This window comes from Salvelinus fontinalis, chromosome 26, assembly GCF_029448725.1.
Source record: "Salvelinus fontinalis isolate EN_2023a chromosome 26, ASM2944872v1, whole genome shotgun sequence".
Taxonomy (NCBI): domain Eukaryota; kingdom Metazoa; phylum Chordata; class Actinopteri; order Salmoniformes; family Salmonidae; genus Salvelinus; species Salvelinus fontinalis.
Genome location: NC_074690.1, coordinates 3,615,277 through 3,642,621, shown reverse-complemented (window position 1 = coordinate 3,642,621; position 27,345 = coordinate 3,615,277). Strand labels below are relative to the sequence as shown.

The 27,345-nt window shown below is 42.8% G+C and overlaps 1 protein-coding gene across 4 annotated transcripts in view; it reads right to left on the bottom strand.

The window, feature by feature from the left end:
- LOC129823557 (acetyl-coenzyme A synthetase, cytoplasmic-like) overlaps window positions 1-27,345 on the bottom strand; it is a 113,101-nt gene that overhangs the window by 39,255 nt on the left and 46,501 nt on the right. For all 4 annotated transcript variants that reach the window (XR_008754646.1, XM_055882386.1, XM_055882385.1 and 1 more), the window contains 4 exons: window positions 26,537-26,670; window positions 23,808-23,940; window positions 21,716-21,772; window positions 4,527-4,607 (listed from right to left, as the gene is read on the bottom strand). Coding sequence is in view for 3 of the 4 variants with exons in the window: in XM_055882386.1 (XP_055738361.1) it covers window positions 4,527-4,607; window positions 21,716-21,772; window positions 23,808-23,940; window positions 26,537-26,670 (405 nt within the window). In the remaining variant the exon portion in view is untranslated. The remainder of the gene's footprint in view (window positions 1-4,526; window positions 4,608-21,715; window positions 21,773-23,807; window positions 23,941-26,536; window positions 26,671-27,345) is intronic.

The following is a 27,345-nucleotide window of genomic DNA, read 5'->3' as shown; positions in this document are numbered from 1 at the left end:
AGTATAGTGTATAATACTGACCAGATAGTATAGTGGTATAATACTGACCAGATAGTATAGTGGTATAATACTGACCAGATAGTATAGTGGTATAATACTGACCAGATAGTATAGTGGTATAATACTGACCAGATAGTATAGTGGTATAATACTGACCAGATAGTATAGTGGTATAATACTGACCAGATAGAATAGTGTTACTGACCAGATAGTATAGTGGTATAATACTGACCAGATAGTATAGTGTTACTGACCAGATAGTATAGTGGTATAATACTGACCAGATAGTATAGTGTTAATACTGACCAGATAGTATAGTGGTATAATACTGACCAGATAGTATAGTGGTATAATACTGACCAGATAGTATAGTGTATAATACTGACCAGATAGTATAGTGTTATAATACTGACCAGATAGTATAGTGTTATACTGACCAGATAGTATAGTGGTATAATACTGACCAGATAGTATAGTGGTATAATACTGACCAGATAGTATAGTGTTACTGACCAGATAGTATAGTGTTATAATACTGACCAGATAGTATAGTGGTATAATACTGACCAGATAGTATAGTGGTATAATACTGACCAGATAGTATAGTGTTACTGACCAGATAGTATAGTGGTATAATACTGACCAGATAGTATAGTGTTACTGACCAGATAGTATAGTGTTACTGACCAGATAGTATAGTGGTATAATACTGACCAGATAGTATAGTGTTACTGACCAGATAGTATAGTGGTATAATACTGACCAGATAGTATAGTGTTATAATACTGACCAGATAGTATAGTGGTATAATACTGACCAGATAGTATAGTGGTATAATACTGACCAGATAGTATAGTGGTATAATACTGACCAGATAGTATAGTGTTATAATACTGACCAGATAGTATAGTGGTATAATACTGACCAGATAGTATAGTGGTATAATACTGACCAGATAGTATAGTGTTATAATACTGACCAGATAGTATAGTGTTACTGACCAGATAGTATAGTGGTATAATACTGACCAGATAGTATAGTGGTATAATACTGACCAGATAGTATAGTGGTATAATACTGACCAGATAGTATAGTGGTATAATACTGACCAGATAGTATAGTGGTATAATACTGACCAGATAGTATAGTGTTATAATACTGACCAGATAGTATAGTGTTACTGACCAGATAGTATAGTGGTATAATACTGACCAGATAGTATAGTGGTATAATACTGACCAGATAGTATAGTGGTATAATACTGACCAGATAGTATAGTGGTATAATACTGACCAGATAGTATAGTGGTATAATACTGACCAGATAGTATAGTGGTATAATACTGACCAGATAGTATAGTGGTATAATACTGACCAGATAGTATAGTGGTATAATACTGACCAGATAGTATAGTGGTATAATACTGACCAGATAGTATAGTGGTATAATACTGACCAGATAGTATAGTGGTATAATACTGACCAGATAGTATAGTGGTATAATACTGACCAGATAGTATAGTGGTATAATACTGACCAGATAGTATAGTGTTATAATACTGACCAGATAGTAAAGTGGAATAATACTGACCAGATAGTATAGTGTTATAATACTGACCAGATAGTATAGTGTTACTGACCAGATAGTATAGTGGTATAATACTGACCAGATAGTATAGTGGTATAATACTGACCAGATAGTATAGTGTTATAATACTGACCAGATAGTATAGTGTTACTGACCAGATAGTATAGTGGTATAATACTGACCAGATAGTATAGTGGTATAATACTGACCAGATAGTATAGTGGTATAATACTGACCAGATAGTATAGTGGTATAATACTGACCAGATAGTATAGTGTTATAATACTGACCAGATAGTATAGTGTTATAATACTGACCAGATAGTATAGTGGTATAATACTGACCAGATAGTATAGTGGTATAATACTGACCAGATAGTATAGTGTTATAATACTGACCAGATAGTATAGTGGTATAATACTGACCAGATAGTATAGTGGTATAATACTGACCAGATAGTATAGTGGTATAATACTGACCAGATAGTATAGTGTTATAAAACTGACCAGATAGTATAGTGTTATAATACTGACCAGATAGTATAGTGTTATAATACTGACCAGATAGTATAGTGGTATAATACTGACCAGATAGTATAGTGGTATAATACTGACCAGATAGTATAGTGTTACTGACCAGATAGTATAGTGGTATAATACTGACCAGATAGTATAGTGGTATAATACTGACCAGATAGTATAGTGGTATAATACTGACCAGATAGTATAGTGTTATAATACTGACCAGATAGTATAGTGGTATAATACTGACCAGATAGTATAGTGGTATAATACTGACCAGATAGTATAGTGGTATAATACTGACCAGATAGTATAGTGCTACTGACCAGATAGTATAGTGTTAAAATACTGACCAGATAGTATAGTGGTATAATACTGACCAGATAGTATAGTGGAATAATACTGACCAGATAGTATAGTGCTACTGACCAGATAGTATAGTGTTAAAATACTGACCAGATAGTATAGTGGTATAATACTGACCAGATAGTATAGTGGTATAATACTGACCAGATAGTATAGTGGTATAATACTGACCAGATAGTATAGTGTTACTGACCAGATAGTATAGTGGTATAATACTGACCAGATAGTAGAGTGTTATAATACTGACCAGATAGTATAGTGTTATAATACTGACCAGATAGTATAGTGGTATAATACTGACCAGATAGTATAGTGTTATAATACTGACCAGATAGTGTAGTGGTATAATACTGACCAGATAGTATAGTGTTATAATACTGACCAGATAGTATAGTGGTATAATACTGACCAGATAGTATAGTGGTATAATACTGACCAGATAGTATAGTGTTATAATACTGACCAGATAGTATAGTGTTATAATACTGACCAGATAGTATAGTGTTACTGACCAGATAGTATAGTGGTATAATACTGACCAGATAGTATAGTGTTATAATACTGACCAGATAGTATAGTGGTATAATACTGACCAGATAGTATAGTGGTATAATACTGACCAGATAGTATAGTGTTATAATACTGACCAGATAGTATAGTGTTACTGACCAGATAGTATAGTGTTACTGACCATATAGTATAGTGGTATAATACTGACCAGATAGTATAGTGGTATAATACTGACCAGATAGTATAGTGTTATAATACTGACCAGATAGTATAGTGTTATAATACTGACCAGATAGTATAGTGTTACTGACCAGATAGTATAGTGGTATAATACTGACCAGATAGTATAGTGTTATAATACTGACCAGATAGTATAGTGTTACTGACCAGATAGTATAGTGGTATAATACTGACCAGATAGTATAGTGTTACTGACCAGATAGTATAGTGGTATAATACTGACCAGATAGTATAGTGGTATAATACTGACCAGATAGTATAGTGTTACTGACCAGATAGTATAGTGTTATAATACTGACCAGATAGTATAGTGTTACTGACCAGATAGTATAGTGGTATAATACTGACCAGATAGTATAGTGTTACTGACCAGATAGTATAGTGGTATAATACTGACCAGATAGTATAGTGGTATAATACTGACCAGATAGTATAGTGTTACTGACCAGATAGTATAGTGTTATAATACTGACCAGATAGTATAGTGTTACTGACCAGATAGTATAGTGGTATAATACTGACCAGATAGTATAGTGTTATAATACTGACCAGATAGTATAGTGTTACTGACCAGATAGTATAGTGGTATAATACTGACCAGATAGTATAGTGTTATAATACTGACCAGATAGTATAGTGGTATAATACTGACCAGATAGTATAGTGTTACTGACCAGATAGTATAGTGTTACTGACCAGATAGTATAGTGGTATAATACTGACCAGATAGTATAGTGTTATAATACTGACCAGATAGTATAGTGGTATAATACTGACCAGATAGTATAGTGGTATAATACTGACCAGATAGTATAGTGTTATAATACTGACCAGATAGTGTAGTGTTATAATACTGACCAGATAGTATAGTGGTATAATACTGACCAGATAGTATAGTGTTACTGACCAGATAGTATAGTGTTATAATACTGACCAGATAGTATAGTGGTATAATACTGACCAGATAGTATAGTGGTATAATACTGACCAGATAGTATAGTGGTATAATACTGACCAGATAGTATGGTGTTACTGACCAGATAGTATAGTGGTATAATACTGACCAGATAGTATAGTGTTATAATACTGACCAGATAGTATAGTGTTATAATACTGACCAGATAGTATAGTGTTACTGACCAGATAGTATAGTGGTATAATACTGGCCAGATAGTATAGTGTTATAATACTGACCAGATAGTATAGTGGTATAATACTGACCAGATAGTATAGTGGTATAATACTGTCCAGATAGTATAGTGGTATAATACTGACCAGATAGTATAGTGTTATAATACTGACCAGATAGCCCTCTGCCTCTCCCTCCAGTTCCTCTCCATGCTCATTCAGTATGGTGGGATCCACTCCAAAGAATGGAAAGGTCTGGAACATGAGACAGATCCAGAATTTAGATTAGATAGATGGGGGTGTTCATCATTACCCCAGTGGAGGTTGGCATTAAATCCGACATGCTTTTCAATAACAACACAGCCTACTGTGGAAGAAACAGCTCCATATTACAGATCACAGTCAACACATGAAAGGAGTTGTATATCAAAACTAGTACATGTCCCTCTCTTACGTTCTAATGTCCCAAGTTGATATCCTACAGGTCTATGGCTGGTTAGTCACCTACAGGTCTATAACTGGTTAGTCACCTACAGGTCTATGGCTGGTTAGTCACCTACAGGTCTATGACTGGTTAGTCACCTGCAGGTATATAACTGGTTAGTCACCTACAGGTCTATGACTGGTTAGTCCCCTACAGGTCTACGACTGGTTAGTCCCCTACAGGTATATGACTGGTTAGTCACCTACAGGTATATGACTGGTTAGTCACCTACAGGTATATAACTGGTTAGTCACCAACAGGTCTATAACTGGTTAGTCACCTACAGGTCAAGAACTGGTTAGTCACCTACAGGTCTATGACTGGTTAGTCACCTACAGGTCTATTACTGGTTAGTCACCTACAGGTCTATAACTGGTTAGTCACCTACAGGACTATAACTGGTTAGTCACCTACAGGTCTATAACTGGTTAGTCACCTACAGATCTATGACTGGTTAGTCACCTACAGGTCTATGACTGGTTAGTCACCTACAGGTGTATGGCTGGTTAGTCACCTACAGGTCTATTACTGGTTAGTCACCTATAGGTCTATTACTGGTTAGTCACCTACAGGTCTATAACTGGTTAGTCACCTACAGGTCTATAACTGGTTAGTCACCTACAGGTATATAACTGGTTAGTCACCTACAGGTCTATAACTGGTTAGTCACCTACAGGTCTGTAACTGGTTAGTCACCTACAGATCTATGACTGGTTAGTCACCAACAGGTCTATGACTGGTTAGTCACCTACAGGTATACGACTGGTTAGTCACCTACAGGTCTATGACTGGTTAGTCACCTACAGGTCTATGACTGGTTAGTCACCTACAGGTGTATGGCTGGTTAGTCACCTACAGGTGTATGACTGGTTAGTCACCTACAGGTATATAACTTGTTAGTCCCCTACAGGTCTACGACTGGTTAGTCACCTGCAGGTATATAACTGGTTAGTCACCTACAGGTATATGACTGGTTAGTCCCATACAGGTGTATGGCTGGTTAGTCACCTACAAGTATACGACTGGTTAGTCCCCTACAGGTCTACGACTGGTTAGTCACCTACAGGTATATGACTGGTTAGTCACCTACAGGTCTATGACTGGTTAGTCACCTACAGGTCTACGACTGGTTAGTCACCTACATGTCTACGACTGGTTAGTCACCTACAGGTCTATGACTGGTTAGTCACCTACAGGTCTATGACTGGTTAGTCACCTACAGGTCTATAACTGGTTAGTCACCTACAAGTCTAGAACTGGTTAGTCACCTACAGGTCTATGACTGGTTAGTCACCCACAGGACTATAACTGGTTAGTCACCTACAGGTCTATAACTGGTTAGTCACCTACAGATCTATGGCTGGTTAGTCACCTACAGGTCTATGACTGGTTAGTCACCTACAGGTGTATGGCTGGTTAGTCACCTACAGGTCTATTACTGGTTAGTCACCTACAGGTCTATTACTGGTTAGTCACCTACAGGTCTATAACTGGTTAGTCACCTACAGGTCTATAACTGGTTAGTCACCTACAGGTCTATAACTGGTTAGTCACCTACAGATCTGTAACTGGTTAGTCACCTACAGATCTATGACTGGTTAGTCACCAACAGGTCTATGACTGGTTAGTCACCTACAGGTACACGACTGGTTAGTCACCTACAGGTCTATGACTGGTTAGTCACCTACAGGTCTATGACTGGTTAGTCACCTACAGGTGTATGGCTGGTTAGTCACCTACAGGTGTATGACTGGTTAGTCACCTACAGGTGTATAACTGGTTAGTCACCTACAGGTCTATAACTGGTTAGTCACCTACAGGTCTATAACTGGTTAGTCACCTACAGGTCTATAACTGGTTAGTCACCTACAGGTGTATAACTGGTTAGTCACCTACAGGTATATAATTGGTTAGTCACCTACAGGTCTATAACTGGTTAGTCACCTACAGGTCTATAACTGGTTAGTCACCTACAGGTATATGACTGGTTAGTCACCTACAGGTCTATGACTGGTTAGTCACCTACAGGTCTATAACTGGTTAGTCACCTACAGGTCTATGACTGGTTAGTCACCTACAGGTCTATAACTGGTTAGTCACCTACAGGTCTATAACTGGTTAGTCACCTACAGGTCTATGACTGGTTAGTCACCTACAGGTCTATAACTGGTTAGTCACCTACAGGTCTATAACTGGTTAGTCACCTACAGGTCTGTAACTGGTTAGTCACCTACAGATCTATGACTGGTTAGTCACCAACAGGTCTATGACTGGTTAGTCACCTACAGGTATACGACTGGTTAGTCACCTACAGGTCTATGACTGGTTAGTCACCTACAGGTCTATGACTGGTTAGTCACCTACAGGTGTATGGCTGGTTAGTCACCTACAGGTGTATGACTGGTTAGTCACCTACAGGTGTATGACTGGTTAGTCACCTACAGGTGTATAACTGGTTAGTCACCTACAGGTCTATAACTGGTTAGTCACCTACAGGTCTATAACTGGTTAGTCACCTACAGGTCTATAACTGGTTAGTCACCTACAGGTGTATAACTGGTTAGTCACCTACAGGTATATAACTGGTTAGTCACCTACAGGTCTATAACTGGTTAGTCACCTACAGGTCTATAACTGGTTAGTCACCTACAGGTATATGACTGGTTAGTCACCTACAGGTCTATGACTGGTTAGTCACCTACAGGTCTATAACTGGTTAGTCACCTACAGGTCTATGACTGGTTAGTCACCTACAGGTCTATAACTGGTTAGTCACCTACAGGTCTATAACTGGTTAGTCACCTACAGGTCTATGACTGGTTAGTCACCTACAGGTCTATAACTGGTTTGTCACCTACAGGTCTATGACTGGTTAGTCACCTACAGGTCTATAACTGGTTAGTCACCTACAGGTATATAACTGGTTAGTCACCTACAGGTATATAACTGGTTAGTCACCTACAGATCTATGACTGGTTAGTCACCTACAGATCTATGACTGGTTAGTCACCTACAGGTCTATGACTGGTTAGTCACCTACAGGTGTATGGCTGGTTAGTCACCTACAGGTCTATGACTGGTTAGTCACCTACAGGTCTATTACTGGTTAGTCACCTACAGGTCTATTACTGGTTAGTCACCTACAGGTCTATAACTGGTTAGTCACCTACAGGTCTATAACTGGTTAGTCACCTACAGGTCTATAACTGGTTAGTCACCTACAGGTCTATAACTGGTTAGTCACCTACAGGTATATAACTGGTTAGTCACCTACAGGTCTATAACTGGTTAGTCACCTACAGGTCTATGACTGGTTAGTCACCTACAGGTCTATAACTGGTTAGTCACCTACAGGTCTATAACTGGTTAGTCACCTACATGTATATAACTGGTTAGTCACCTACAGGTCTATGGCTGGTTAGTCACCTACAGGTCTATAACTGGTTAGTCACCTACAGGTCTATAACTGGTTAGTCACCTACAGGTCTATAACTGGTTAGTCACCTACAGGTCTATAACTGGTTAGTCACCTACAGGTCTATAACTGGTTAGTCACCTACAGGTCTATGACTGGTTAGTCACCTAGAGGTATACGACTGGTTAGTCACCTACAGGTATATGACTGGTTAGTCACCTACAGGTATATAACTGGTTAGTCACCTACAGGTCTACGACTGGTTAGTCACCTACAGGTCTATTACTGGTTAGTCACCTACAGGTCTATTACTGGTTAGTCACCTACAGGTCTATAACTGGTTAGTCACCTACAGGTCTACGACTGGTTAGTCACCTACAGGTATATGACTGGTAAGTCACCTAGAGGTATATAACTGGTTAGTCACCTACAGGTCTCTAACTGGTTAGTCACCTACAGGTATATAACTGGTTAGTCACCTACAGGTCTACGACTGGTTAGTCACCTACAGGTATATAACTGGTTAGTCACCTACAGGTCTATAACTGGTTAGTCACCTACAGGTCTATAACTGGTTAGTCACCTACAGGTCTATAACTGGTTAGTCATCTACAGGTCTATAACTGGTTAGTCACCTACAGGTCTACGACTTGTTAGTCACCTACAGGTCTATAACTGGTTAGTCACCTACAGGTCTATGACTGGTTAGTCACCTACAGGTCTATAACTGGTTAGTCACCTACAGGTCTATGACTGGTTAGTCACCTACAGGTATATGGCTGGTTAGTCACCTACAGGTCTATAACTGGTTAGTCACCTACAGGTCTATGACTGGTTAGTCACCTACAGGTCTATAACTGGTTAGTCACCTACAGGTATATAACTGGTTAGTCACCTACAGGTCTATGACTGGTTAGTCACCTACAGGTCTATTACTGGTTAGTCACCTACAGGTCTATGACTGGTTAGTCACCTACAGGTCTATAACTGGTTAGTCACCTACAGGTATATAACTGGTTAGTCACCTACAGGTATATAACTGGTTAGTCACCTACAGGTCTATAACTGGTTAGTCACCTACATATCTATGACTGGTTAGTCACCTACAGGTATATAACTGGTTAGTCAACAACATATCTATGACTGGTTAGTCACCTACAGGTATATAACTGGTTAGTCACCTACAGGTGTATAACTGGTTAGTCACCTACAGGTATATAACTGGTTAGTCACCTACAGGTCTATAACTGGTTAGTCACCTACAGGTCTATAACTGGTTAGTCACCTACAGGTATATGACTGGTTAGTCACCTACAGGTCTATGACTGGTTAGTCACCTACAGGTCTATAACTGGTTTGTCACCTACAGGTCTATAACTGGTTAGTCACCTACAGGTCTATGACTGGTTAGTCACCTACAGGTCTATAACTGGTTAGTCACCTACAGGTCTATGGCTGGTTAGTCACTTACAGGTCTATAACTGGTTAGTCACCTACAGGTCTATGACTGGTTAGTCACCTACAGGTATATAACTGGTTAGTCACCTACAGGTGTATAACTGGTTAGTCACCTACAGGTATATAACTGGTTAGTCACCTACAGGTCTATAACTGGTTAGTCACCTACAGGTCTATAAATGGTTAGTCACCTACAGGTCTATTACTGGTTAGTCACCTACAGGTCTATTACTGGTTAGTCACCTACAAGGTCTATTACTGGTTAGTCACCTACAGGTATATAACTGGTTAGTCACCTACAGGTCTATTACTGGTTAGTCACCTACAGGTCTATTACTGGTTAGTCACCTACAGGTCTATAACTGGTTAGTCACCTACAGGTCTATAACTGGTTAGTCACCTACAGGTCTATAACTGGTTAGTCACCTACAGGTCTATAACTGGTTAGTCACCTACAGGTCTATAACTGGTTAGTCACCTACAGGTCTATAACTGGTTAGTCACCTACAGGTCTATGACTGGTTAGTCACCTACATATCTATGACTGGTTAGTCACCTACAGGTATATAACTGGTTAGTCACCTACAGGTATATAACTGGTTAGTCACCTACAGGTCTATAACTGGTTAGTCACCTACAGGTCTATAACTGGTTAGTCACCTACAGGTCTATGACTGGTTAGTCACCTACAGGTCTATAACTGGTTTGTCACCTACAGGTCTATAACTGGTTAGTCACCTACAGGTCTATGACTGGTTAGTCACCTACAGGTCTATAACTGGTTAGTCACCTACAGGTCTATGGCTGGTTAGTCACTTACAGGTCTATAACTGGTTAGTCACCTACAGGTCTATGACTGGTTAGTCACCTACAGGTATATAACTGGTTAGTCACCTACAGGTGTATAACTGGTTAGTCACCTACAGGTATATAACTGGTTAGTCACCTACAGGTCTATAACTGGTTAGTCACCTACAGGTCTATAAATGGTTAGTCACCTACAGGTCTATTACTGGTTAGTCACCTACAGGTCTATTACTGGTTAGTCACCTACAAGGTCTATTACTGGTTAGTCACCTACAGGTATATAACTGGTTAGTCACCTACAGGTCTATTACTGGTTAGTCACCTACAGGTATATAACTGGTTAGTCACCTACAGGTCTATAACTGGTTAGTCACCTACAGGTCTATAACTGGTTAGTCACCTACAGGTCTATAACTGGTTAGTCACCTACAGGTCTATAACTGGTTAGTCACCTACAGGTCTATAACTGGTTAGTCACCTACAGGTCTATGACTGGTTAGTCACCTACATATCTATGACTGGTTAGTCACCTACAGGTATATAACTGGTTAGTCACCTACATATCTATGACTGGTTAGTCACCTACAGGTATATAACTGGTTAGTCACCTACAGGTGTATAACTGGTTAGTCACCTACAGGTATATAACTGGTTAGTCACCTACAGGTCTATAACTGGTTAGTCACCTACAGGTCTATGACTGGTTAGTCACCTACAGGTCTATTACTGGTTAGTCACCTACAAGGTCTATTACTGGTTAGTCACCTACAGGTCTATAACTGGTTAGTCACCTACAGGTCTATGGCTGGTTAGTCACCTACAGGTCTATAACTGGTTAGTCACCTACAGGTCTATAACTGGTTAGTCACCTACAGGTCTATAACTGGTTAGTCACCTACAGGTCTATAACTGGTTAGTCATCTACAGGTCTATAACTGGTTAGTCACCTACAGGTCTACGACTTGTTAGTCACCTACAGGTCTATAACTGGTTAGTCACCTACAGGTATATGGCTGGTTAGTCACCTACAGGTCTATAACTGGTTAGTCACCTACAGGTCTATGACTGGTTAGTCACCTACAGGTATATGGCTGGTTAGTCACCTACAGGTCTATAACTGGTTAGTCACCTACAGGTCTATGACTGGTTAGTCACCTACAGGTCTATAACTGGTTAGTCACCTACAGGTATATAACTGGTTAGTCACCTACAGGTCTATGACTGGTTAGTCACCTACAGGTCTATTACTGGTTAGTCACCTACAGGTCTATGACTGGTTAGTCACCTACAGGTCTATAACTGGTTAGTCACCTACAGGTATATAACTGGTTAGTCACCTACAGGTATATAACTGGTTAGTCACCTACAGGTCTATAACTGGTTAGTCACCTACAGGTATATAACTGGTTAGTCACCTACAGGTCTATAACTGGTTAGTCACCTACAGGTCTATGACTGGTTAGTCACCTACAGGTCTATAACTGGTTAGTCACCTACAGGTCTATAACTGGTTAGTCACCTACATGTATATAACTGGTTAGTCACCTGCAGGTCTATGGCTGGTTAGTCACCTACAGGTCTATAACTGGTTAGTCACCTACAGGTCTATAACTGGTTAGTCACCTACAGGTCTATAACTGGTTAGTCACCTACAGGTCTATAACTGGTTAGTCACCTACAGGTCTATAACTGGTTAGTCACCTACAGGTCTATGAATGGTTAGTCACCTAGAGGTATACGACTGGTTAGTCACCTACAGGTATATGACTGGTTAGTCACCTACAGGTATATAACTGGTTAGTCACCTACAGGTCTACGACTGGTTAGTCACCTACAGGTCTATTACTGGTTAGTCACCTACAGGTCTATTACTGGTTAGTCACCTACAGGTCTATAACTGGTTAGTCACCTACAGGTCTACGACTGGTTAGTCACCTACAGGTATATGACTGGTAAGTCACCTAGAGGTATATAACTGGTTAGTCACCTACAGGTCTCTAACTGGTTAGTCACCTACAGGTATATAACTGGTTAGTCACCTACAGGTCTACGACTGGTTAGTCACCTACAGGTATATAACTGGTTAGTCACCTACAGGTCTATAACTGGTTAGTCACCTACAGGTCTATAACTGGTTAGTCACCTACAGGTCTATAACTGGTTAGTCATCTACAGGTCTATAACTGGTTAGTCACCTACAGGTCTACGACTTGTTAGTCACCTACAGGTCTATAACTGGTTAGTCACCTACAGGTCTATGACTGGTTAGTCACCTACAGGTCTATAACTGGTTAGTCACCTACAGGTCTATGACTGGTTAGTCACCTACAGGTATATGGCTGGTTAGTCACCTACAGGTCTATAACTGGTTAGTCACCTACAGGTCTATGACTGGTTAGTCACCTACAGGTCTATAACTGGTTAGTCACCTACAGGTATATAACTGGTTAGTCACCTACAGGTCTATGACTGGTTAGTCACCTACAGGTCTATTACTGGTTAGTCACCTACAGGTCTATGACTGGTTAGTCACCTACAGGTCTATAACTGGTTAGTCACCTACAGGTATATAACTGGTTAGTCACCTACAGGTATATAACTGGTTAGTCACCTACAGGTCTATAACTGGTTAGTCACCTACATATCTATGACTGGTTAGTCACCTACAGGTATATAACTGGTTAGTCACCTACATATCTATGACTGGTTAGTCACCTACAGGTATATAACTGGTTAGTCACCTACAGGTGTATAACTGGTTAGTCACCTACAGGTATATAACTGGTTAGTCACCTACAGGTCTATAACTGGTTAGTCACCTACAGGTCTATAACTGGTTAGTCACCTACAGGTATATGACTGGTTAGTCACCTACAGGTCTATGACTGGTTAGTCACCTACAGGTCTATAACTGGTTTGTCACCTACAGGTCTATAACTGGTTAGTCACCTACAGGTCTATGACTGGTTAGTCACCTACAGGTCTATAACTGGTTAGTCACCTACAGGTCTATGGCTGGTTAGTCACTTACAGGTCTATAACTGGTTAGTCACCTACAGGTCTATGACTGGTTAATCACCTACAGGTATATAACTGGTTAGTCACCTACAGGTGTATAACTGGTTAGTCACCTACAGGTATATAACTGGTTAGTCACCTACAGGTCTATAACTGGTTAGTCACCTACAGGTCTATAAATGGTTAGTCACCTACAGGTCTATTACTGGTTAGTCACCTACAGGTCTATTACTGGTTAGTCACCTACAAGGTCTATTACTGGTTAGTCACCTACAGGTATATAACTGGTTAGTCACCTACAGGTCTATTACTGGTTAGTCACCTACAGGTCTATTACTGGTTAGTCACCTACAGGTCTATAACTGGTTAGTCACCTACAGGTCTATAACTGGTTAGTCACCTACAGGTCTATAACTGGTTAGTCACCTACAGGTCTATAACTGGTTAGTCACCTACAGGTCTATAACTGGTTAGTCACCTACAGGTCTATAACTGGTTAGTCACCTACAGGTCTATGACTGGTTAGTCACCTACATATCTATGACTGGTTAGTCACCTACAGGTATATAACTGGTTAGTCACCTACAGGTATATAACTGGTTAGTCACCTACAGGTCTATAACTGGTTAGTCACCTACAGGTCTATAACTGGTTAGTCACCTACAGGTCTATAACTGGTTAGTCATCTACAGGTCTATAACTGGTTAGTCACCTACAGGTCTACGACTTGTTAGTCACCTACAGGTCTATAACTGGTTAGTCACCTACAGGTCTATGACTGGTTAGTCACCTACAGGTCTATAACTGGTTAGTCACCTACAGGTCTATGACTGGTTAGTCACCTACAGGTATATGGCTGGTTAGTCACCTACAGGTCTATAACTGGTTAGTCACCTACAGGTCTATGACTGGTTAGTCACCTACAGGTCTATAACTGGTTAGTCACCTACAGGTATATAACTGGTTAGTCACCTACAGGTCTATGACTGGTTAGTCACCTACAGGTCTATTACTGGTTAGTCACCTACAGGTCTATGACTGGTTAGTCACCTACAGGTCTATAACTGGTTAGTCACCTACAGGTATATAACTGGTTAGTCACCTACAGGTATATAACTGGTTAGTCACCTACAGGTCTATAACTGGTTAGTCACCTACATATCTATGACTGGTTAGTCACCTACAGGTATATAACTGGTTAGTCACCTACATATCTATGACTGGTTAGTCACCTACAGGTATATAACTGGTTAGTCACCTACAGGTGTATAACTGGTTAGTCACCTACAGGTATATAACTGGTTAGTCACCTACAGGTCTATAACTGGTTAGTCACCTACAGGTCTATAACTGGTTAGTCACCTACAGGTATATGACTGGTTAGTCACCTACAGGTCTATGACTGGTTAGTCACCTACAGGTCTATAACTGGTTTGTCACCTACAGGTCTATAACTGGTTAGTCACCTACAGGTCTATGACTGGTTAGTCACCTACAGGTCTATAACTGGTTAGTCACCTACAGGTCTATGGCTGGTTAGTCACTTACAGGTCTATAACTGGTTAGTCACCTACAGGTCTATGACTGGTTAGTCACCTACAGGTTTATAACTGGTTAGTCACCTACAGGTGTATAACTGGTTAGTCACCTACAGGTATATAACTGGTTAGTCACCTACAGGTCTATAACTGGTTAGTCACCTACAGGTCTATAACTGGTTAGTCACCTACAGGTATATGACTGGTTAGTCACCTACAGGTCTATGACTGGTTAGTCACCTACAGGTCTATAACTGGTTTGTCACCTACAGGTCTATAACTGGTTAGTCACCTACAGGTCTATGACTGGTTAGTCACCTACAGGTCTATAACTGGTTAGTCACCTACAGGTCTATGGCTGGTTAGTCACTTACAGGTCTATAACTGGTTAGTCACCTACAGGTCTATGACTGGTTAGTCACCTACAGGTATATAACTGGTTAGTCACCTACAGGTGTATAACTGGTTAGTCACCTACAGGTATATAACTGGTTAGTCACCTACAGGTCTATAACTGGTTAGTCACCTACAGGTCTATAAATGGTTAGTCACCTACAGGTCTATTACTGGTTAGTCACCTACAGGTCTATTACTGGTTAGTCACCTACAAGGTCTATTACTGGTTAGTCACCTACAGGTATATAACTGGTTAGTCACCTACAGGTCTATTACTGGTTAGTCACCTACAGGTCTATTACTGGTTAGTCACCTACAGGTCTATAACTGGTTAGTCACCTACAGGTCTATAACTGGTTAGTCACCTACAGGTCTATAACTGGTTAGTCACCTACAGGTCTATAACTGGTTAGTCACCTACAGGTCTATAACTGGTTAGTCACCTACAGGTCTATAACTGGTTAGTCACCTACAGGTCTATGACTGGTTAGTCACCTACATATCTATGACTGGTTAGTCACCTACAGGTATATAACTGGTTAGTCACCTACAGGTATTTAACTGGTTAGTCACCTACAGGTCTATAACTGGTTAGTCACCTACAGGTCTATAACTGGTTAGTCACCTACAGGTCTATAACTGGTTAGTCATCTACAGGTCTATAACTGGTTAGTCACCTACAGGTCTACGACTTGTTAGTCACCTACAGGTCTATAACTGGTTAGTCACCTACAGGTCTATGACTGGTTAGTCACCTACAGGTCTATAACTGGTTAGTCACCTACAGGTCTATGACTGGTTAGTCACCTACAGGTATATGGCTGGTTAGTCACCTACAGGTCTATAACTGGTTAGTCACCTACAGGTCTATGACTGGTTAGTCACCTACAGGTCTATAACTGGTTAGTCACCTACAGGTATATAACTGGTTAGTCACCTACAGGTCTATGACTGGTTAGTCACCTACAGGTCTATTACTGGTTAGTCACCTACAGGTCTATGACTGGTTAGTCACCTACAGGTCTATAACTGGTTAGTCACCTACAGGTATATAACTGGTTAGTCACCTACAGGTATATAACTGGTTAGTCACCTACAGGTCTATAACTGGTTAGTCACCTACATATCTATGACTGGTTAGTCACCTACAGGTATATAACTGGTTAGTCACCTACATATCTATGACTGGTTAGTCACCTACAGGTATATAACTGGTTAGTCACCTACAGGTGTATAACTGGTTAGTCACCTACAGGTATATAACTGGTTAGTCACCTACAGGTCTATAACTGGTTAGTCACCTACAGGTCTATAACTGGTTAGTCACCTACAGGTATATGACTGGTTAGTCACCTACAGGTCTATGACTGGTTAGTCACCTACAGGTCTATAACTGGTTTGTCACCTACAGGTCTATAACTGGTTAGTCACCTACAGGTCTATGACTGGTTAGTCACCTACAGGTCTATAACTGGTTAGTCACCTACAGGTCTATGGCTGGTTAGTCACTTACAGGTCTATAACTGGTTAGTCACCTACAGGTCTATGACTGGTTAGTCACCTACAGGTATATAACTGGTTAGTCACCTACAGGTGTATAACTGGTTAGTCACCTACAGGTATATAACTGGTTAGTCACCTACAGGTCTATAACTGGTTAGTCACCTACAGGTCTATAAATGGTTAGTCACCTACAGGTCTATTACTGGTTAGTCACCTACAGGTCTATTACTGGTTAGTCACCTACAAGGTCTATTACTGGTTAGTCACCTACAGGTATATAACTGGTTAGTCACCTACAGGTCTATTACTGGTTAGTCACCTACAGGTCTATTACTGGTTAGTCACCTACAGGTCTATAACTGGTTAGTCACCTACAGGTCTATAACTGGTTAGTCACCTACAGGTCTATAACTGGTTAGTCACCTACAGGTCTATAACTGGTTAGTCACCTACAGGTCTATAACTGGTTAGTCACCTACAGGTCTATAACTGGTTAGTCACCTACAGGTCTATGACTGGTTAGTCACCTACATATCTATGACTGGTTAGTCACCTACAGGTATATAACTGGTTAGTCACCTACATATCTATGACTGGTTAGTCACCTACAGGTATATAACTGGTTAGTCACCTACAGGTGTATAACTGGTTAGTCACCTACAGGTATATAACTGGTTAGTCACCTACAGGTCTATAACTGGTTAGTCACCTACAGGTCTATGACTGGTTAGTCACCTACAGGTCTATTACTGGTTAGTCACCTACAAGGTCTATTACTGGTTAGTCACCTACAGGTCTATAACTGGTTAGTCACCTACAGGTCTATGGCTGGTTAGTCACCTACAGGTCTATAACTGGTTAGTCACCTACAGGTCTATAACTGGTTAGTCACCTACAGGTCTATAACTGGTTAGTCACCTACAGGTCTATAACTGGTTAGTCATCTACAGGTCTATAACTGGTTAGTCACCTACAGGTCTACGACTTGTTAGTCACCTACAGGTCTATAACTGGTTAGTCACCTACAGGTATATGGCTGGTTAGTCACCTACAGGTCTATAACTGGTTAGTCACCTACAGGTCTATGACTGGTTAGTCACCTACAGGTCTATGACTGGTTAGTCACCTACAGGTCTATAACTGGTTAGTCACCTACAGGTATATAACTGGTTAGTCACCTACAGGTCTATGACTGGTTAGTCACCTACAGGTCTATTACTGGTTAGTCACCTACAGGTCTATGACTGGTTAGTCACCTACAGGTCTATAACTGGTTAGTCACCTACAGGTATATAACTGGTTAGTCACCTACAGGTATATAACTGGTTAGTCACCTACAGGTCTATAACTGGTTAGTCACCTACATATCTATGACTGGTTAGTCACCTACAGGTATATAACTGGTTAGTCACCTACATATCTATGACTGGTTAGTCACCTACAGGTATATAACTGGTTAGTCACCTGCAGGTGTATAACTGGTTAGTCACCTACAGGTATATAACTGGTTAGTCACCTACAGGTCTATAACTGGTTAGTCACCTACAGGTCTATAACTGGTTAGTCACCTATAGGTATATGACTGGTTAGTCACCTACAGGTCTATGACTGGTTAGTCACCTACAGGTCTATAACTGGTTAGTCACCTACAGGTCTATAACTGGTTAGTCACCTACAGGTCTATGACTGGTTAGTCACCTACAGGTCTATAACTGGTTAGTCACCTACAGGTCTATGGCTGGTTAGTCACCTACAGATCTATAACTGGTTAGTCAACTACAGGTCTATGACTGGTTAGTCACCTACAGGTCTATAACTGGTTAGTCACCTACAGGTATATAACTGGTTAGTCACCTACAGGTCTATGACTGGTTAGTCACCTACAGGTCTATAACTGGTTAGTCACCTACAGGTATATAACTGGTTAGTCACCTACAGGTCTATGACTGGTTAGTCACCTACAGGTCTATTACTGGTTAGTCACCTACAGGTCTATAACTGGTTAGTCACCTACAGGTATATAACTGGTTAGTCACCTACAGGTATATAACTGGTTAGTCACCTACAGGTCTATAGCTGGTTAGTCACCTACATATCTATGACTGGTTAGTCACCTACAGGTATATAACTGGTTAGTCACCTACATATCTATGACTGGTTAGTCACCTACAGGTATATAACTGGTTAGTCACCTACAGGTATATAACTGGTTAGTCACCTACAGGTCTATAACTGGTTAGTCACCTACAGGTCTATAAATGGTTAGTCACCTACAGGTCTATTACTGGTTAGTCACCTACAGGTCTATTACTGGTTAGTCACCTACAAGGTCTATTACTGGTTAGTCACCTACAGGTCTATAACTGGTTAGTCACCTACAGGTCTACGACTGGTTAGTCACCGACAGGTATATAACTGTTTAGTCACCTAGAGGTATATAACTGGTTAGTCACCTACAGGTCTATAACTGGTTAGTCACCTACAGGTATATAACTGGTTAGTCACCTACAGGTCTACGACTGGTTAGTCACCTACAGGTATATAACTGGTTAGTCACCTACAGGTCTATAACTGGTTAGTCACCTACAGGTCTATAACTGGTTAGTCATCTACAGGTCTATAACTGGTTAGTCACCTACAGGTCTACGACTGGTTAGTCACCTACAGGTCTATAACTGGTTAGTCACCTACAGGTATATGGCTGGTTAGTCACCTACAGGTCTATAACTGGTTAGTCACCTACAGGTCTATGACTGGTTAGTCACCTACAGGTATATGGCTGGTTAGTCACCTACAGGTCTATAACTGGTTAGTCACCTACAGGTCTATGACTGGTTAGTCACCTACAGGTCTATAACTGGTTAGTCACCTACAGGTATATAACTGGTTAGTCACCTACAGGTCTATGACTGGTTAGTCACCTACAGGTCTATTACTGGTTAGTCACCTACAGGTCTATGACTGGTTAGTCACCTACAGGTCTATGACTGGTTAGTCACCTACAGGTATATAACTGGTTAGTCACCTACAGGTATATAACTGGTTAGTCACCTACAGGTCTATAACTGGTTAGTCACCTACATATCTATGACTGGTTAGTCACCTACAGGTATATAACTGGTTAGTCACCTACATATCTATGACTGGTTAGTCACCTACAGGTATATAACTGGTTAGTCACCTACAGGTGTATAACTGGTTAGTCACCTACAGGTATATAACTGGTTAGTCACCTACAGGTCTATAACTGGTTAGTCACCTACAGGTCTATAACTGGTTAGTCACCTACAGGTCTATAACTGGTTAGTCACCTACAGGTATATGACTGGTTAGTCACCTACAGGTCTATGACTGGTTAGTCACCTACAGGTCTATAACTGGTTAGTCACCTACAGGTCTATAACTGGTTAGTCACCTACAGGTCTATGACTGGTTAGTCACCTACAGGTCTATAACTGGTTAGTCACATACAGGTCTATGGCTGGTTAGTCACCTACAGGTCTATAACTGGTTAGTCACCTACAGGTCTATGACTGGTTAGTCACCTACAGGTCTATAACTGGTTAGTCACCTACAGGTATATAACTGGTTAGTCACCTACAGGTCTATGACTGGTTAGTCACCTACAGGTCTATAACTGGTTAGTCACCTACAGGTATATAACTGGTTAGTCACCTACAGGTCTATGACTGGTTAGTCACCTACAGGTCTATTACTGGTTAGTCACCTACAGGTCTATGACTGGTTAGTCACCTACAGGTCTATAACTGGTTAGTCACCTACAGGTATATAACTGGTTAGTCACCTACAGGTATATAACTGGTTAGTCACCTACAGGTCTATAACTGGTTAGTCACCTACATATCTATGACTGGTTAGTCACCTACAGGTATATAACTGGTTAGTCACCTACAGGTCTATGACTGGTTAGTCACCTACAGGTCTATAACTGGTTAGTCACCTACAGGTATATAACTGGTTAGTCACCTACAGGTATATAACTGGTTAGTCACCTACAGGTCTATAACTGGTTAGTCACCTACATATCTATGACTGGTTAGTCACCTACAGGTATATAACTGGTTAGTCACCTACATATCTATGACTGGTTAGTCACCTACAGGTATATAACTGGTTAGTCACCTACAGGTATATAACTGGTTAGTCACCTACAGGTATATAACTGGTTAGTCACCTACAGGTCTATAACTGGTTAGTCACCTACAGGTCTATAAATGGTTTGTCACCTACAGGTATATGACTGGTTAGTCACCTACAGGTCTATGACTGGTTAGTCACCTACAGGTCTATAACTGGTTAGTCACCTACAGGTCTATAACTGGTTAGTCACCTACAGGTCTATGACTGGTTAGTCACCTACAGGTCTATAACTGGTTAGTCACCTACAGGTCTATGGCTGGTTAGTCACCTACAGGTCTATAACTGGTTAGTCACCTACAGGTCTATGACTGGTTAGTCACCTACAGGTCTATGACTGGTTAGTCACCTACAGGTATATAACTGGTTAGTCACCTACAGGTCTATGACTGGTTAGTCACCTACAGGTATATAACTGGTTAGTCACCTACAGGTATACAACTGGTTAGTCAGTGAGGTACATGTACACCAGCATACAACAGCTTCTGGATCACCAGGCAGCCATATATCCTAGTTAGTAGTGACTTGGTGTGGATAAATGGCACTAAGCAGTGTTTAATGAAATAGTAAACCTTTAGGGCCTTACAGCTGATCCAGGCTTCAGAGGAGTAGCAGCAGGAAGTGGCGTCAGAACATGACCACCCTGGAAGACAACAACACATCATGACTACAATATGACAACACAACAAGGTGACTTCCTGAGTTCCAAAATAAACAATGAAATCCAAATCAACCGAGTCTTCCGCTATGGCCGTATGTACGGGATACACATGGTATACATCGTCCGACTAAATGCTTATTTGCAGGTTCAATACAATATAAGAATACAAACATAAAGTAAATGGTAGTAGAATATAATAAACATTTTAGCATCAATATAACACAGGAAGGCAGCATTTCAAATCAAATCAAATGTATTTATATAGCCCTTCTTACATCTGATATCTGAAAGTGCTGAACAGAAACCCAGCCTAAAACCCCAAACAGCAAGCGATGTAGAAGCACAGTGGCTAGGAAAAACTCCCTAGAAAGGCCAAAACCTAGGAAGAAACCTAGAGAGGAACCAGGCTATGAGGGCTATGCGATTTATGAAGGGGGGATGGGGGGGGACAAGTGTATACATTGAGCAGAATCAGTGCAGGTGGTCAGTCCAGTTCAAGTGTTCAGCAGTCTAATGGCTTGTAGATATAAACCGTCTCTGTTGGTATCGGTTGATGATGGGATGTGGGGTCCTTGGTGATGGGATGTGGGGTCCTTGGTGATGGGATGTGGGGGGTCCTTGGTGATGGGATGTGGAGTCCTTGGTGATGGGAGGTGGGGGGTCCTTGGTGATGGGATGTGGGGTCCTTGGTGATAGGATGTGGGGTCCTTGGTGATGGGATGTGGGGGGTCCTTGGTGATGGGATGTGGGGGGTCCTTGGTGATGGGATGTGGGGTCCTTGGTGATGGGATGTGGGGGGGTCCTTGGTGATGGGATGTGGGGTCCTTGGTGATGGGATGGGGGGTCCTTGGTGATGGGATGTGGGGTCCTTGGTGATGGGATGTGGGGGGTCCTTGGTGATGGGATGTGGGGGGTCCTTGGTGACGGGATGTGGGGGTCCTTGGTGATGGCATGTGGGGGTCCTTGGTGATGGGATGTGGGGGGTCCTTGGTGATGGGATGTGGGGGGTCCTTGATGATGGGATGTGGGGGGTCCTTGGTGATGGGATGTGGGGTCCTTGGTGATGGGATGTGGGGGGTCCTTGGTGATGGGATGTGGGGTCCTTGGTGGTGGGATGTGGGGGTCCTTGGTGATGAGATGTGGGGGTCCTTGGTGATGGGATGTGGGGTCCTTGGTGATGGGATGTGGGGGTCCTTGGTGATGGGATGTGGGGTCTTTGGTGATGGGATGTGGGGGGTCCTTGGTGATGGGATGTGGGGGTCCTTGGTGATGGGATGTGGGGGTCCTTGGTGATGGGATGTGGGGGGTCCTTGGTGATGGGATGTGGGGGTCCTTGGTGATGGGATGTGGGGGGTCCTTGGTGATGGCATGTGGGGGGTCCTTGGTGATGGGATGTGGGGGTTCCTTGGTGACGGGATGTGGGGGGTCCTTGGTGACGGGATGTGGGGGGTCCTTGGTGATGGGATGTGGGGGGTCCTTGGTGATGGGATGTGGGGGGTCCTTGGTGATGGCATGTGGGGGGTCCTTGGTGATGGCATGTGGGGGGTCCTTGGTGATGGGATGTGGGGTCCTTGGTGATGGGATGTGGGGGGTCCTTGATGATGGGATGTGGGTGTCCTTGATGATGGGATGTGGGGTCCTTGGTGATGGGATGTGGGGTTCTTGGTGATGGGATGTGGGGGGTCCTTGGTGATGGGATGTGGGGGGTCCTTGGTGATGGGATGTGGAGTCCTTGATGATGGGATGTGGGGTCCTTGGGGATGGGATGTGGGGTCCTTGGTGATGGGATGTGGGGGGTCCTTGGTGATGGGATGTGGGGGGGTTCTTGGTGATGGGATGTGGGGTCCTTGGTGATGGGATGGAATATAACCAGTGTTTTGCAGGAAGAGGATGATGCACACGCACGCACGCACACACACACACACACACACACACACACACACACACACACACACACACACACACACACACACACACACACACACACACACACACAGAAACACACACACACACTCACGGTCTCAGTCTGCCAGAAGGTGTCCACGACGGGACATCTCTTCTGACCAACAACCTCGTAGTACCAATGCCACGCCTCCGGGTTGATGGGCTCGCCTACAGTTCCCAGGATCCTCAGCGATGACAGGTCGTATCTGCAGGAAGTGACAGGGTTAGTGAGTAAAGGGGTGTGTTCGACATTGCAGATGAGACTGATCAACAAATCCCCTTGCATCATAAATAACTACTCAATAATATTTGTAAATCAGTCAGTCACAATTTGCCCATGATACATCCCCATGATGACGGGGAGTGGTCCATGATGATGAGGAGTGGTCCATGATGAAGGGGAGTGGTCCATGATGAAGGGGAGTGGTCCATGATGAAGGGGAGTGGTCCATGATGAAGGGGAGTGGTCCATGATGAAGGGGAGTGGTCCATGATGAAGGGGAGTGGTCCATGATGATGAGGAGTGGTCCATGATGAAGGGGAGTGGTCCATGGTGATGGGGAGTGGTCCATGACGATGGGGAGTGGTCCATGATGAAGGGGAGTGGTCCATGATGATGAGGAGTTGTCCATGGTGATGGGGAGTGGTCCATGACGATGGGGAGTGGTCCATGATGATGGGGAGTGGTCCATGATGATGGGGAGTGGTCCATGATGATGAGGAGTTGTCCATGGTGATGGGGAGTGGTCCATGACGATAGGGAGTGGTCCATGTTGATGGGGAGTGGTCCATGATGATGGGGAGTGGTCCATGATGAAGGGGAGTGGTCCATGATGATGAGGAGTGGTCCATGATGAAGAGGATTGGTCCATGTTGATGGGGAGTGGTCCATGATGAAGGGGAGTGGTCCATGATGATGAGGAGTGGTCCATGATGAAGGGGAGTGGTCCATGATTATGGGGAGTGGTCCATGATGATGGGGAGTGGTCCATGATGATGAGGAGTGGTCCATGATGACGGGGAGTGGTCCATGATGAAGGGGAGTGGTCCATGATGAAGGGGAGTGGTCCATGATGAAGGGGAGTGGTCCATGATGATGAGGAGTGGTCCATGATGAAGGGGAGTGGTCCATGATGATGAGGAGTGGTCCATGATAAAGGGGAGTGGTCCATGATGAAGGGGAGTGGTCCATGATGATGAGGAGTGGTCCATGATGAAGGGGAGTGGTCCATGATGATGGGGAGTGGTCCATGATGAAGGGGAGTGGTCCATGATGATGGGGAGTGGTCCATGATGACGGGGAGTGGTCCATGATGATGGGGAGTGGTCCATGATGAAGGGGAGTGGTCCATGATGAAGGGGAGTGGTCCATGATGATGAGGAGTGGTCCATGATGAAGGGGAGTGGTCCATGATGAAGGGGAGTGGTCCATGATGAGGGGGAGTGGTCCATGATGATGGGGAGTGGTCCATGATGATGAGGAGTGGTCCATGATGAAGAGGATTGGTCCATGTTGATGGGGAGTGGTCCATGATGAAGGGGAGTGGTCCATGATGATGAGGAGTGGTCCATGATGAAGGGGAGTGGTCCATGATTATGGGGAGTGGTCCATGATGATGGGGAGTGGTCCATGATGATGAGGAGTGGTCCATGATGACGGGGAGTGGTCCATGATGAAGGGGAGTGGTCCATGATGAAGGGGAGTGGTCCATGATGAAGGGGAGTGGTCCATGATGATGAGGAGTGGTCCATGATGAAGGGGAGTGGTCCATGATGATGAGGAGTGGTCCATGATGAAGGGGAGTGGTCCATGATGAAGGGGAGTGGTCCATGATGATGAGGAGTGGTCCATGATGAAGGGGAGTGGTCCATGATGATGGGGAGTGGTCCATGATGAAGGGGAGTGGTCCATGATGAAGGGGAGTGGTCCATGATGATGGGGAGTGGTCCATGATGACGGGGAGTGGTCCATGATGATGGGGAGTGGTCCATGATGAAGGGGAGTGGTCCATGATGATGGGGAGTGGTCCATGTTGATGGGGAGTGGTCCATGGTGATGAGGAGTGGTCCATGATGAAGGGGAGTGGTCCATGATGATGGGGAGTGGTCCATGTTGATGGGGAGTGGTCCATGATGAAGGGGAGTGGTCCATGATGATGGGGAGTGGTCCATGATGACGGGGAGTGGTCCATGATGATGAGGAGTGGTCCATGATGATGGGGAGTGGTCCATGTTGATGGGGAGTGGTCCATGATGAAGGGGAGTGGTCCATGATGATGGGGAGTGGTCCATGATGACGGGGAGTGGTCCATGATGATGAGGAGTGGTCCATGATGATGGGGAGTGGTCCATGATGATGGGGAGTGGTCCAATGATGAAGGGGAGTATTATATTATATTACTGCTGTATAACTGCTTTATTACTGCTATATAACTGCTTTATTACTGTTATATAACTGCTATATAACTGCTATATAACTGCTATATAACTGCTATATAACTGCTATATAACTGCTATATTACTGCTTTATTACTGTTATATAACTGCTATATAACTGCTGTATTACACCTTTATTACTGCTTTATTACTGCTTTATTACTGCCATAGTACTAGGGTTCAGATCCGTGCTCGTCTTCTAACGGTTGGAGGAGTTTTAGACCATTCCGTTGTTCCTGAAGTTGAACGTCCACCCACCCTGCGCACTGGGTGATGCCAAATGAACTCGCCCACTGTGAGAAGACATAGCATGCGGATGGTGCGTGCATTCATGTGTGCGTTCGTGTGCGTTTGTGTGTCTCTTACTTTTGTAGTGGCTCTTTCCCGTACTTCATGAGAAGGCGTATGGCTGTGGGAGCTGTGTAGAACTTGGTCACTCTGTACTTCTCAATCACCTCCCAGAAACGCCCAACGTGAGGGTGGACTGGAATACCCTCGAACTGGAGAACACACACAGTAATCAGATGGATTCTTTTTTGTAACATGATACAACATGATATATCTGTCTGCAGAACTGCATGTAATGCAGACAGATGTAATGCAGACAGGTGTAATGCAGACAGATGTAATGCAGACAGATGTAATGCAGACAGATGTAATGCCGACAGATGTAATGCCGACAGATGTAATGCCGACAGATGTAATGCAGACAGATATAATGCAGACAGATATACATGCAGACGGATGTAATGCAGACAGATGTAATGCAGACAGATGTAATGCAGACAGATGTAATGCAGACAGATGTAATGCCGACAGATGTAATGCAGACAGATGTAATGCCGACAGATGTAATGCTGACAGATGTAATGCAGACAGATGTAATGCAGACAGATGTAATGCCGACAGATGTAATGCAGACAGATGTAATGCCGACAGATGTAATGCCGACAGATGTAATGCAGACAGATGTAATGCCGACAGATGTAATGCCGACAGATGTAATGCCGACAGATGTAATGCCGACAGATGTAATGCAGACAGATGTAATGCCGACAGATGTAATGCAGACAGATATAATGCAGACAGATATACATGCAGACAGATATAATGCTGACAGATATAATGCAGACGGATATAAAACCCTGCCAGCCAGAGTAGATGTCTTAGTCTTT